The following is a 12,847-nucleotide window of genomic DNA, read 5'->3' on the forward strand; positions in this document are numbered from 1 at the left end:
TTCCTAGACCAGTTAACCCACTGTTCCTAGACCAGTTAACCCCACTGTTCCTAGACCAGTTAACCCCACTGTTCCTAGACCAGTTAACCCACTGTTCCTAGACCAGTTAACCCACGTTCCTAGGCCAGTTAACCCCACTGTTCCTAGACCAGTTAACCCCACTGTTCCTAGACCAGTTAACCCACTGTTCCTAGACCAGTTAACCACTGTTCCTAGACCAGTTAACCCACTGTTCCTAGACCAGTTAACCCCCACTGTTCCTAGACCAGTTAACCCACTGTTCCTAGACCAGTTAACCCACTGTTCCTAGACCAGTTAACCCACTGTTCCACTGTTCCTAGACCAGTTAACCCCACTGTTCCTAGACCAGTTAACCCACCGTTCCTAGACCAGTTAACCCCACTGTTCCTAGACCAGTTAACCCCACTGTTCCTAGACCAGTTAACCCACCGTTCCTAGACCAGTTGACCCACTGTTCCTAGACCAGTTAACCCACCGTTCCTAGACCAGTTAACCCACTGTTCCTAGACCAGTTAACCCCACTGTTCCTAGACCAGTTAACCCCACTGTTCCTAGACCAGTTAACCCCACTGTTCCTAGACCAGTTAACCCCACTGTTCCTAGACCAGTTAACCCCACTGTTCCTAGACCAGTTAACCCACTGTTCCTAGACCAGTTAACCCACCGTTCCTAGACCAGTTAACCCCACTGTTCCTAGACCAGTTAACCCACCGTTCCTAGACCAGTTAACCCCACTGTTCCACTGTTCCTAGACCAGTTAACCCACTGTTCCACTGTTCCTAGACCAGTTAACCCACTGTTCCTAGACCAGTTAACCCACCGTTCCTAGGGCCGTCATTTTACCTTTATTTTTTTAAATCAGCACCCAAAATTACCGATAGGTATGAAAACTTGAAATCGGCCCTAATTAAATCGGCCATTCCGATTAATCGGTCGACCTCTAATAGTGACATCACAAGATCTATACAGAACACACGGTCACATAAACCAATTATCTCGTTCACCGTCAGATCAACGTCTGTCCATAACGTCCAAAATCATTGGCACCTTGACAAAGACTAACTAAAAAGATGGTAAATCATTTCGACATCTTTCTTAGATTGATTTTCGTTCTGATCCAAACGCATTTATTCTGTCAGGACAAAACAACAGGTGGTGTTCTGATCCAAACTCATTTATTCTGTCAGGACAAAACAACAGGTGGTGTTCTGATCCAAACTCATTTATTCTGTCAGGACAAAACAACAGGTGGTGTTCTGATCCAAACTCACTCATCCTGTCAGCAAAAAAAAAAACAGACTCAGAAATATTTACACAAGTCAAAAAGAAAACAAAGATGATGTACTTTCCAGAAGAGAGAGAGGGGTGTGTGTTAGGACTGTTTGAGTGGTGCAGCAGGTAGACTAGCTGAGGCCTGTTCCAGGAAGGCCAGGGGTCCAGGTGGAGAGAGAGAGGTGTGTGTGTGTTAGGTCTGTTTGAGTGGTGCAGCAGGTAGACTAGCTGAGGCCTGTTCCAGGAAGGCCAGGGGTCCAGGTGGAGAGAGAGAGGTGTGTGTGTGTTAGGTCTGTTTGAGTGGTGCAGCAGGTAGACTAGCTGAGGCCTGTTCCAGGAAGGCCAGGGGTCCAGGTGGAGGGAGATCTGGCGGTTTACGATGCTGGACACTGACATCCTCCAGAACCTACAGACAGAACAGACATTAACTACAGACCAGACATTATATTAACTACAGACATGATATTAACTACAGACAGAACAGACATGAACTACAGACCAGACATTATATTAACTACAGACAGACATGTTATCATGATGCTGGACCAGACATTATATTAACTACAGACAGACAGACATGTTACCATGATGCTGGACCAGACATTATATTAACTACAGACAGACAGACAGACATGTTACCATGATGCTGGACCAGACACATTACCTACAGACAGACATGTTACCATGATGCTGGACCAGACACATTACCTACAGACCTGATATGTCACCTATATATCTTAAAGGACCGCATTTTCATCAATTTGATATATTCTTGAAGCCCATTCAAAAACAGAATGAGACAGGATCCAGGAAGTGATGCGGCACTGAGCCAGCAAAGTAGACCACGGCCTATTCTCAATTAGATTTAATCAACTCCTCCGTCCGCTCTCGTCTCCTTTCCAAAAAGGTCAAAGGTAAATCGAAGAGAGAAAGTGGACTAAAACGCACTTGTATGAAATGAGACTCCTCCACAGGTAAATTATGTTTCCAGGGGTCGCAACATGAAAGGTGTAAAGTGATAAACTAGTGTAGAGTTGTACAAGACATTTCAGGATAAAAGGAGAAGTAGCATTTCTCCTCCCAGAAAACAAAGGGGGAGTGTCAGATTTCAAAAGCCTTCCGTGAAGGACTCATGTAGAATACACTTCTGCTTCCTGGTCAAAAGCCTTCCGTGAAGGACTCATGTAGAATACACTTCTGCTTCCTGGTCAAAAGGAGGCTATGGAGGACTCTGCTTCCTGGTTAAAAGCCTTCCGTGAAGGACTCATGTAGAATACACTTCTGCTTCCTGGTCAAAAGCCTTCCGTGAAGGACTCATGTAGAATACACTTCTGCTTCCTGGTCAAAAGCCTTCCGTGAAGGACTCATGTAGACTACACTTCTGCTTCCTGGTCAAAAGCCTTCAGTGAAGGACTCATGTAGAATACACTTCTGCTTCCTGGTCAAAAGCCTTCCGTGAAGGACTCATGTAGAATACACTTCTGCTTCCTGGTCAAAAGGAGGCTATGGAGGAGGGGAGGACTCTGCTTCCTGGCCTAAAGGAGGCTGTCGAGGAGGGGATGACTCTGCTTCCTGGTCTAAAGGAGGCTATGGAGGAGGGGAGGACTCTGCTTCCTGGCCTAAAGGAGGCTATGGAGGAAGGGAGGACTCTGCTTCCTGGCCTAAAGGAGGCTATGGAGGAAGGGAGGACTCTGCTTCCCGGTTAAAAGGAGTCTATGGAGGAGGGGAGGACTCTGCTTCCTGGCCTAAAGGAGGCTATGGAGGAGGGGAGGACTCTGCTTCCTGGTCTAAAGGAGGCTATGGAGGAGGGGAGGACTCTGCTTCCTGGCCTAAAGGAGGCTATGGAGGAGGGGAGGACTCTGCTTCCTGGCCTAAAGGAGGCTATGGAGGAGGGGAGGACTCTGCTTCCTGGCCTAAAGGAGGCTATGGAGGAGGGGAGGACTCTGCTTCCTGGCCTAAAGGAGGCCATGGAGGACTCTGCTTCCTGGCCAAAAGGAGGCTATGGAGGACTCTGCTTCCTGGTCAAAAGGAGGCTATGGAGGAGGGGAGGACTCTGCTTCCTGGTTAAAAGGAGGCTATGGAGGAGGGGAGGACTCTGCTTCCTGGCCTAAAGGAGGCTATCGAGGAGGGGAGGACTCTGCTTCCTGGCCTAAAGGAGGCTATCGAGGAGGGGAGGACTCTGCTTCCTGGCCTAAAGGAGGCTATGGAGGAGGGGAGGACTCTGCTTCCTGGTTAAAAGGAGGCTATGGAGGAGGGGAGGACTCTGCTTCCTGGTCAAAAGGAGGCTATGGAGGAGGGGAGGACTCTGCTTCCTGGCCTAAAGGAGGCTATGGAGGAAGGGAGGACTCTGCTTCCTGGCCTAAAGGAGGCTATGGAGGAAGGGAGGACTCTGCTTCCCGGTTAAAAGGAGTCTATGGAGGAGGGGAGGACTCTGCTTCCTGGCCTAAAGGAGGCTATGGAGGAGGGGAGGACTCTGCTTCCTGGCCTAAAGGAGGCCATGGAGGACTCTGCTTCCTGGCCAAAAGGAGGCTATGGAGGACTCTGCTTCCTGGTCAAAAGGAGGCTATGGAGGAGGGGAGGACTCTGCTTCCTGGTTAAAAGGAGGCTATGGAGGAGGGGAGGACTCTGCTTCCTGGCCTAAAGGAGGCTATCGAGGAGGGGAGGACTCTGCTTCCTGGCCTAAAGGAGGCTATCGAGGAGGGGAGGACTCTGCTTCCTGGCCTAAAGGAGGCTATGGAGGAGGGGAGGACTCTGCTTCCTGGTTAAAAGGAGGCTATGGAGGAGGGGAGGACTCTGCTTCCTGGTCAAAAGGAGGCTATGGAGGAGGGGAGGACTCTGCTTCCTGGCCTAAAGGAGGCTATGGAGGAAGGGAGGACTCTGCTTCCTGGCCTAAAGGAGGCTATGGAGGAAGGGAGGACTCTGCTTCCCGGTTAAAAGGAGTCTATGGAGGAGGGGAGGACTCTGCTTCCCGGCCTAAAGGAGTCTATGGAGGAGGGGAGGACTCTGCTTCCTGGCCTAAAGGAGGCTATGGAGGACTCTGCTTCCTGGCCAAAAGGAGGCTATGGAGGACTCTGCTTCCTGGCCAAAAGGAGGCTATGGAGGACTCTGCTTCCTGGCCAAAAGGAGGCTATGGAGGACTCTGCTTCCTGGCCAAAAGGAGGCTATGGAGGACTCTGCTTCCTGGCCAAAAGGAGGCTATGGAGGACTCTGCTTCCTGGCCAAAAGGAGGCTATGGAGGACTCTGCTTCCTGGCCAAAAGGAGGCTATGGAGGACTCTGCTTCCTGGCCAAAAGGAGGCTATGGAGGACTCTGCTTCCTGGCCAAAAGGAGGCTATGGAGGACTCTGCTTCCTGGCCAAAAGGAGGCCATGGAGGACTCTGCTTCCTGGCCTAAAGGAGGCCATGGAGGAGGGGAGGACTCTGCTTCCTGGTTAAAAGGAGGCTATGGAGGAGGGGAGGACTCTGCTTCCTGGCCAAAAGGAGGCTATGGAGGACTCTGCTTCCTGGCCTAAAGGAGGCTATGGAGGAAGGGAGGACTCTGCTTCCTGGCCTAAAGGAGGCTATGGAGGAAGGGAGGACAGCCTTCTGTTGGTCTACTAACACATTTACACACTCCTCAACAACTTATCAGTTTCCGTGTCACGGAGGACGTACCTGCTGCCAGTGGTGCAGCTTAGACAGGTGTTTCTGAACAAGCAGCTCTTTCCTCTGGAGTTCATTTCGCAGCTCAGACACATCCTGGAGAGAAGAGAGGGAGAAGAGATGGACTAGCTGTTAACAGAAGAGGGAGGCTGTCCTAACACCAGAATATCCCCATACTGGTGAAGTTTCCCCTTAGGCACAGATCTAAGATAAGCCTCCCCTCCCCCAATCCTAACATTAACTATTAGTGGGGAAAATGTAACACTGACCCAAGATCAGCATCTAGTGGCAACTTCACCCTAATCCATATAGAGTTATCAAATTCTAGAACCCATTTCCACTGGTTTCTCTCCCCCATTGTTCCCCTCTAATCAGGGACTGATTTAGAACTGGGACACCAGGTGGGTGCTATTAAATGGCCATGTAGAACAGCAAAGCTTTGACCACCTGGTAGGGTAAGAATTGAATACCCCTGGTATACAGTATCACCTACCTCTTTGACCACCTGATAGGGTAAGAATTGAATACCCCTGGTATACAGTATCACCTACCTCTTTGACCACCTGGTCAGGTTTCTGGACTGATTTAGACCTGGGACAGCTGGTAGGGTAAGAATTGAATACCCCTGGTATATAGTACCACCTACCTCTTTGACCACCTGGTCGGGTTTCTGGACTGATAACTGAAGACGCTTCTGCAGGAAGAAACATTCTGTCTGTCTGGCGACATCCAGAAACTTCTGAATACACTGATCCACACCTGGGGAGACAGACAGGTTAGAGAGAGACAGGTTAGAGAGAGAGAGACAGGCAGGTTAGAGAGAGACAGGTTAGAGAGAGAGAGACCGAGAAACAGACAGGTTAGAGAGAGACAGGTTAGAGAGAGAGAGACCGAGAAACAGACAGGTTAGAGAGAGACAGGTTAGAGAGAGAGAGACCGAGAAACAGACAGGTTAGAGAGAGACAGGTTAGAGAGAGAGAGACAGGCAGGTTAGAGAGAGACAGGTTAGAGAGAGAGAGACAGGTTAGAGAGAGAGAGACAGGTTAGAGAGAGAGAGACAGGTTAGAGAGAGAGAGACAGAGAAACAGACAGGTTAGAGAGAGAGAGACAGGTTAGAGAGAGAGAGACAGGTTAGAGAGAGAGAGACAGGTTAGAGAGAGAGACAGGTTAGAGAGAGAGAGACAGGTTAGAGAGAGAGAGACAGGTTAGAGAGAGAGAGACAGGTTAGAGAGAGAGAGACAGGTTAGAGAGAGAGAGACAGGTTAGAGAGAGAGAGACAGGTTAGAGAGAGAGAGACAGGTTAGAGAGAGAGAGACAGGTTAGAGAGAGAGAGACAGGTTAGAGAGAGAGAGACAGGTTAGAGAGAGAGAGACAGGTTAGAGAGAGAGAGACAGGTTAGAGAGAGAGAGACAGGTTAGAGAGAGAGAGACAGGTTAGAGAGAGAGAGACAGGTTAGAGAGAGAGAGACAGGTTAGAGAGAGAGAGACAGGTTAGAGAGAGAGAGACAGGTTAGAGAGAGAGAGACCGAGAAACAGACAGGTTAGAGAGAGAGAGACCGAGAAACAGACAGGTTAGAGAGAGACAGGTTAGAGAGAGAGAGACAGGCAGGTTAGAGAGAGACAGGTTAGAGAGAGAGAGACCGAGAAACAGACAGGTTAGAGAGAGACAGGTTAGAGAGAGAGAGACAGGTTAGAGAGAGAGAGACAGGTTAGAGAGAGAGAGACAGGTTAGAGAGAGAGAGACCGAGAAACAGACAGGTTAGAGAGAGAGAGACCGAGAAACAGACAGGTTAGAGAGAGAGAGACCGAGAAACAGACAGGTTAGAGAGAGAGAGACCGAGAAACAGACAGGTTAGAGAGAGAGAGACCGAGAAACAGACAGGTTAGAGAGAGAGAGACCGAGAAACAGACAGGTTAGAGAGAGAGAGACCGAGAAACAGACAGGTTAGAGAGAGAGAGACCGAGAAACAGACAGGTTAGAGAGAGAGAGGACCGAGAAACAGACAGGTTAGAGAGAGAGAGACGAGAAACAGACAGGTTAGAGAGAGAGAGAGAGGTTAGAGAGAGACAGGTTAGAGAGAGACAGTTAGAGAGAGAGAGACGAGAAACAGACAGGTTAGAGAGAGACCAGGTTAGAGAGAGAGAGGACCGAGAACAGACAGGTTAGAGAGAGACAGGTTAGAGAGAGAGAGGACTGAGAAACAGACAGGTTAGAGAGAGACAGGTTAGAGAGAGAGAAACAGACAGGTTAGAGAGAGAGAGACAGGTTAGAGAGAGAGAGACAGGTTAGAGAGAGAGAGACCGAGGAAACAGACAGGTTAGAGAGAGAGAGACAGGTTAGAGAGACAGGTTAGAGAGAGAGAGACAGGTTTAGAGAGAGAGAGACAGGTTAGAGAGAGGAGAGACCGAGAAACAGGCCGGTTAGAGAGAGACAGGTTAGAGAGAGAGAGACAGGTTATAGAGAGAGGACAGGTAGGAGAGAGAGACAGGTTAGAGAGAGAGAGACAGGTTAGGAAGAGAGAGAGACAGGTTAGAGAGAGAGAGACAGGTTAGAGAGAGAGAGACAGGTTAGAGAGAGAGAGACAGGTTAGAGAGAGAGTAGAGAGAGACAGGTTAGAGAGAGAGAGAGACAGGTTAGAGAGAGAGAGACAGGTTAGAGAGAGAGAGACAGGTTAGAGAGAGAGAGACAGGTTAGAGAGAGAGAGACAGGCAGGTTAGAGAGAGACAGGTTAGAGAGAGAGACCGAGAAACAGACAGGTTAGAGAGAGACAGGTTAGAGAGAGAGAGACAGGTTAGAGAGAGAGAGACAGGTTAGAGAGAGAGAGACAGGTTAGAGAGAGAGAGACCGAGAAACAGACAGGTTAGAGAGAGAGAGACCGAGAAACAGACAGGTTAGAGAGAGAGAGACCGAGAAACAGACAGGTTAGAGAGAGAGAGACCGAGAAACAGACAGGTTAGAGAGAGAGAGACGGAGAAACAGACAGGTTAGAGAGAGAGAGACCGAGAAACAGGACAGGTTAGAGAGAGAGAGACCGAGAAACAGACAGGTTAGAGAGAGAGAGACCGAGAAACAGACAGGTTAGAGAGAGAGAGACCGAGAAACAGACAGGTTAGAGAGAGAGAGACCGAGAAACAGACAGGTTAGAGAGAGACAGGTTAGAGAGAGAGAGAGAGGTTAGAGAGAGACAGGTTAGAGAGAGACAGGTTAGAGAGAGAGAGACCGAGAAACAGACAGGTTAGAGAGAGACAGGTTAGAGAGAGAGAGACCGAGAAACAGACAGGTTAGAGAGAGACAGGTTAGAGAGAGAGAGACCGAGAAACAGACAGGTTAGAGAGAGACAGGTTAGAGAGAGAGAAACAGACAGGTTAGAGAGAGAGAGACAGGTTAGAGAGAGAGAGACAGGTTAGAGAGAGAGAGACCGAGAAACAGACAGGTTAGAGAGAGAGAGACAGGTTAGAGAGAGAGAGACAGGTTAGAGAGACAGGTTAGAGAGAGAGAGACAGGTTAGAGAGAGAGAGACAGGTTAGAGAGAGAGAGACAGGTTAGAGAGAGAGAGACCGAGAAACAGGCAGGTTAGAGAGAGAGAGACAGGTTAGAGAGAGAGAGACAGGTTAGAGAGAGAGAGACAGGTTAGAGAGAGAGAGACAGGCAGGTTAGAGAGAGACAGGTTAGAGAGAGAGAGACAGGCAGGTTAGAGAGAGACAGGTTAGAGAGAGAGAGACACTCACAACATGCAAGTCAGTTAATTGTAGCTAGATAAGCAAAGTAATGAAATAAATATTTATTTTTAATGAATGTGTTTCAAACTGTTTACAATGCTAACTGCCCCAAGGCTAGCCAACTCTCCTGAATTACTGGGTGTGCAGGCTTTTGCTACAGCCCTGCTGTAAAACACCTGCTTCTACCAACCAGCTGTTCATCTGGACCCTGATTGGCTAAATCAGGTGTTAAAACAGGGGTGGACAAAACCATTTAATACCCTGTCGCTATCCAGGAGGATGGTTGTTGGTCACCTAGGAGCTCGTCTGGGAATACGGTGCCCTTTTGGGTCGTGAACTTTACTGGTCTCACCTGTCCGAATTTCCTCCTGGTCGGTTCCGTTCACGTAGTCTTGACTCACTAGGGACGCAAAGCAAGCCTGCTGACACAAGACAACTGGTTAACAGTTCACGACTAACACTTAGCTAGCTTCAGTAAGGCCAGACCAGAGATAAAATGTACTTAGCTAGCTATAACATGACATTGAGTTACATATAAGTGCAAGTTGTGTACTGGAAAGCCAGTAAAACATGAGACGCAACGTATGCTTGCAGCCCAGGTTGGTGGCACTTTAAATTGGGGCGAACGGGCTCGTAGTAATGACTAGAGCGTAAATCAATGAAATGGTATTAAATACATCAAACACATTGGTTTGGTTTCCAGGTGTTTGATGCCATTCGCTCTGTTCCAGACATTATGATGAGCCGTTGTCACCTAAGCAGACTGCACTGCTCTCTGCACAACAACAATGTAGCTAGCTAACGCTAGTAACACTAGTTCGGCTAGCTAGTATCATTCCGTTAGCTATACCACGGCTAGCTAGTATCATTACATTAGCTATACCACGGCTAGATAGTATCATTACATTAGCTATACCACGGCTAGCTAGCATCATTCCGTTAGCTATACCACGGCTAGCTAGTATCATTACATTAGCTTTACCACGGCTAGCTAGTATCATTCCGTTAGCTTTACCACAGCTAGCTAATATCATTACATTAGCTATACCACGGCTAGCTAGCATCATTCCGTTAGCTATACCACGGCTAGCTAGCATCATTCCGTTAGCTATACCACGGCTAGCTAGTATCATTACATTAGCTTTACCACGGCTAGCTAGTATCATTCCGTTAGCTTTACCACAGCTAGCTAGTATCATTACATTAGCTATACCACGGCTAGCTAGCATCATTCCGTTAGCTATACCACGGCTAGCTAGTATCATTCCGTTAGCTATACCACGGCTAGCTAGTATCATTACATTAGCTTTACCACGGCTAGCTAGTATCATTACATTAGCTTTACCACGGCTAGCTAGTATCATTCCGTTAGCTATACCACAGCTAGCTAGTATCATTCCGTTAGCTATACCACAGCTAGCTGTTGCTCTCGTACCTCGAAAGAAGCCTCTAGGTCGTCTACCAGAGTGTTGGGGCCCTGGACCCTGTTCCCCGGAGCTCCAGATAGTAGTCCCGGCTGACCCGGGCCGCCGACAGGGTGAGGACCAGCGGATTGCTGGCCGGGGAACATCCCGCTGCCCATGGAGGAAGACATACTGGATGGTTGTTTGCAGTGTTGACAACTAAATGACGTTGTGATGTCATTGCGCGATAACGTAAAATTTGCATCATTACGTATAATACGCAAAAACGTTACTCAAATTGACTGGCAAAATAAATATGGTTTGACATTTGTTCAGGTGCAGTCCCACTCTTTTCTGTACACTTTTGATTGATGTTGTAAGTTCTGTTCAAGATCAAACATTCGTGAACCACTATATTCATTGGGTTTTCTGCAGGCGTCACTCACAATGCACTATTGCAGTCAGGCATGTGTTGTGACTGAGTTGTGTGACAGAGAAAATCGTTTTTTATGTCAGAGGGGGAAATGCGTGCGTTTGAGTCACTTTTCAAAAGTTGCTAAAAGTTCCAAACTAATTTTTAAAAGTAGCTACATTTGTTGCTAGGTGCTGTTAAAAAAAAAAAAAAGTTGCCAGGGTAGTCTGAAAAGTTGATAAATATAGCAACTAGGACATGCCACACTGGCTGAGGAATTTAATAGGTTCTACTAAATTAAAACAATTTGTCATTTACACTATAATATAGTGACAAGACACATTGATCCCCCAAAATGTTTTTTATTGGTGTTATTTAAATGACATGTAATATTGGCAATAATAATATTTGACCGTTTGTTTGTTGCAGAAGTGCAGACCAACTTCAGCATTAGTTTCTCCCACAACTACTGGACAGAAGAGGTTGGTTAACATACTGTCACTGAAGCCTGGTTTTAACCCTGCGTATGCTACGCCAGTTATAAAGGACTGCGTAGTGTCGCTAAGCAACAACACTTTGCGTAGTTACCGTTCCAAAACAAGATTAATGTCGACGGTGGTATTTTGGAAGCAGTGAATGCAGAATAACTACTACCAGATGACTCAGGATACATCCCAAATAGCATCCTATTCCCTATACAGTTCACTACTTTAGACCAGACTCCTATGGGGAGGGAATAAGGTGCTATTTGGGAAGCAGTCTGTAACTCTACACAGTACCAGTGTCTCTGTCTCTACAGAATAATCCTTCTCCAGCCAGCTCAGTGTGTGTAGGTGTGGTGTGTGTCTTCAGGCTTGGTTGGCCAGTCCAGCAGCGAACTCTACCAGTGTTCGTGTCGGTCTCCCAGACATTCCTTTCTTCAGGTAGGGAACCTGGAGAGAGACAAACAGTGAGAGAGAATCTAAAAAGAGAAAAGTGTATTGTTAATGTCCAACAGGACAAGAGCCAGCGTCTCTCAGCAATCCAACCCCTCAGCCGGACAGAACAGAAGGGGTAGTGGTCGTCATGGTTCTAGAACACAAACAGAAGAGGTTGTGGTCGTCATGGTTCCTGAACACTAACAGAAGGGGTTGTGGTCATCATGGTTCTAGAACACTAACAGAAGGGGTTGTGGTCGTCATGGTTCCTGAACACTAACAGAAGGGGTTGTGGTCGTCATGGTTTCTGAACACTAACAGAAGGGGTTGTGGTCGTCATAGTTCTAGAACACTAACAGAAGGTGTTGTGGTCGTCATGGTTCTAGAACACTAACAGAAGGGGTTGTGATTGATGTATCATTCTGATCATGCGCGCCGTGACCGACAGAGCTAGTTCGTTAGCTAAGCTAGCCACTAGCTAGCCAGTAACTCCTCCAGTGTGTGTTGATGTTCGTTAGCTAAGCTAGCCACTGTAGCTAGCCAGTAACTCCTCCAGTGTGTGTTGATGTTCGTTAGCTAGTTCGTTTGCAAAGCTAGCCACTGTAGCTAGCCAGTAACTCCTCCAGTGTGTGTTGATGCGTCTTAGCTAGTTCGTTAGCTAAGCTAGCCACTGTAGCTAGCCAGTAACTCCTCCAGTGTGTGTTGATGTTCGTTAGCTAAGCTAGCCACTGTAGCTAGCCAGTAACTCCTCCAGTGTGTGTTGATGTTCGTTAGCTAGTTCGTTTGCAAAGCTAGCCACTGTAGCTAGCCAGTAACTCCTCCAGTGTGTGTGTTGATGTTCGTTAGCTAAGCTAGCCCCTGTAGCTATCCAGTAACTCCTCCAGTGTGTGTTGATGTTCGTTAGCTAAGCTAGCCACTGTAGCTAGCCAGTAACTCCTCCAGTATTTGTGAAGTCATTTCACAGGAAGCTGTAGAGGTCAATACGAAATGGCACTTCTGCAGCCAAATATCTTCTTCATTCGTTTTAAGGATGACCTGACCTGGTGTGACGCTGCATTGATCAGTTCTACAGTTTAAAGCCTTTATTTTAGCGTTCCACCTTAAAGGCCTCCTTTAAACTGTAGTGTTTTATGTTGTTGTTGTTTTAAGCTTTGTGAGCTGCCATTTTGGCCAGGTCTCTTTTGCAAAAGATATTTCAACTCAGTGAGACGAACCCCGGTAAAATCAATACAAAAATCAAAAACAGCTCTAAGATCAATGTTCCAGAAGACTACCGTACCTCGTCCTTATTGGTCATCACCCCGGCGATGTCCAGGTGCGCCCAATGAGGGGCCGTCACAAACTCCCTCAGAAACGCTGCCGCCGTGCAGGCTCCGCCAGAACTACACACACACACGTAAGATGGCATTAACACAGAAGTTGTTTAGGGTTGTTTCTAGATGTTACCTGTGTGTGTGTGTGT

The 12,847-nt window shown here is 47.7% G+C and overlaps 2 protein-coding genes across 2 annotated transcripts in view; both read right to left on the reverse strand.

The window, feature by feature from the left end:
• Positions 1 to 1,131: 1,131 nt before the first annotated feature.
• On the reverse strand, positions 1,132 to 10,288 carry LOC116362183 (mediator of RNA polymerase II transcription subunit 28-like). Its single transcript, XM_031816491.1, has 5 exons — positions 10,089 to 10,288; positions 9,006 to 9,072; positions 5,581 to 5,693; positions 4,947 to 5,030; positions 1,132 to 1,699 (listed from the first exon to the last, which is right to left on the reverse strand). The coding sequence occupies exons 1-5, from the start codon at positions 10,245 to 10,247 to the stop codon at positions 1,580 to 1,582; spliced, it is 543 nt and encodes a 180-aa protein (XP_031672351.1). The 5' UTR covers positions 10,248 to 10,288; the 3' UTR covers positions 1,132 to 1,579.
• A 526-nt stretch (positions 10,289 to 10,814) lies between these two features.
• Positions 10,815 to 12,847, reverse strand: part of LOC116362184 (cytosol aminopeptidase) — a 33,869-nt gene continuing 31,836 nt past the window's right edge. The window contains exons 14-15 of the mRNA XM_031816492.1: positions 12,665 to 12,767; positions 10,815 to 11,400 (exon numbers count right to left, since the gene is read on the reverse strand). Coding sequence (XP_031672352.1) covers positions 11,317 to 11,400; positions 12,665 to 12,767 — 187 coding nt within the window. The 3' untranslated portion in view covers positions 10,815 to 11,316. The remainder of the gene's footprint in view (positions 11,401 to 12,664; positions 12,768 to 12,847) is intronic.

Source organism: Oncorhynchus kisutch, unplaced genomic scaffold, assembly GCF_002021735.2.
Source record: "Oncorhynchus kisutch isolate 150728-3 unplaced genomic scaffold, Okis_V2 scaffold806, whole genome shotgun sequence".
Classification (NCBI taxonomy): Eukaryota; Metazoa; Chordata; class Actinopteri; order Salmoniformes; family Salmonidae; genus Oncorhynchus; species Oncorhynchus kisutch.

Bases quoted from the DNA above. Each gene is read 5' to 3' on its own strand.
- LOC116362183 (XM_031816491.1), bottom strand. From the start codon at position 10,247: ATGTCTTCCTCCATGGGCAGCGGGATGTTCCCCGGCCAGCAATCCGCT. The intron at 9,073-10,088 runs GTACGAGAGCAA...TTGTGTCAGCAG, and splicing joins ACCTAGAGGCTTCTTTCGAG to GCTTGCTTTGCGTCCCTAGT. The intron at 5,694-9,005 runs GTGAGACCAGTA...CTGTCTCCCCAG, and splicing joins CCAGGAGGAAATTCGGACAG to GTGTGGATCAGTGTATTCAG.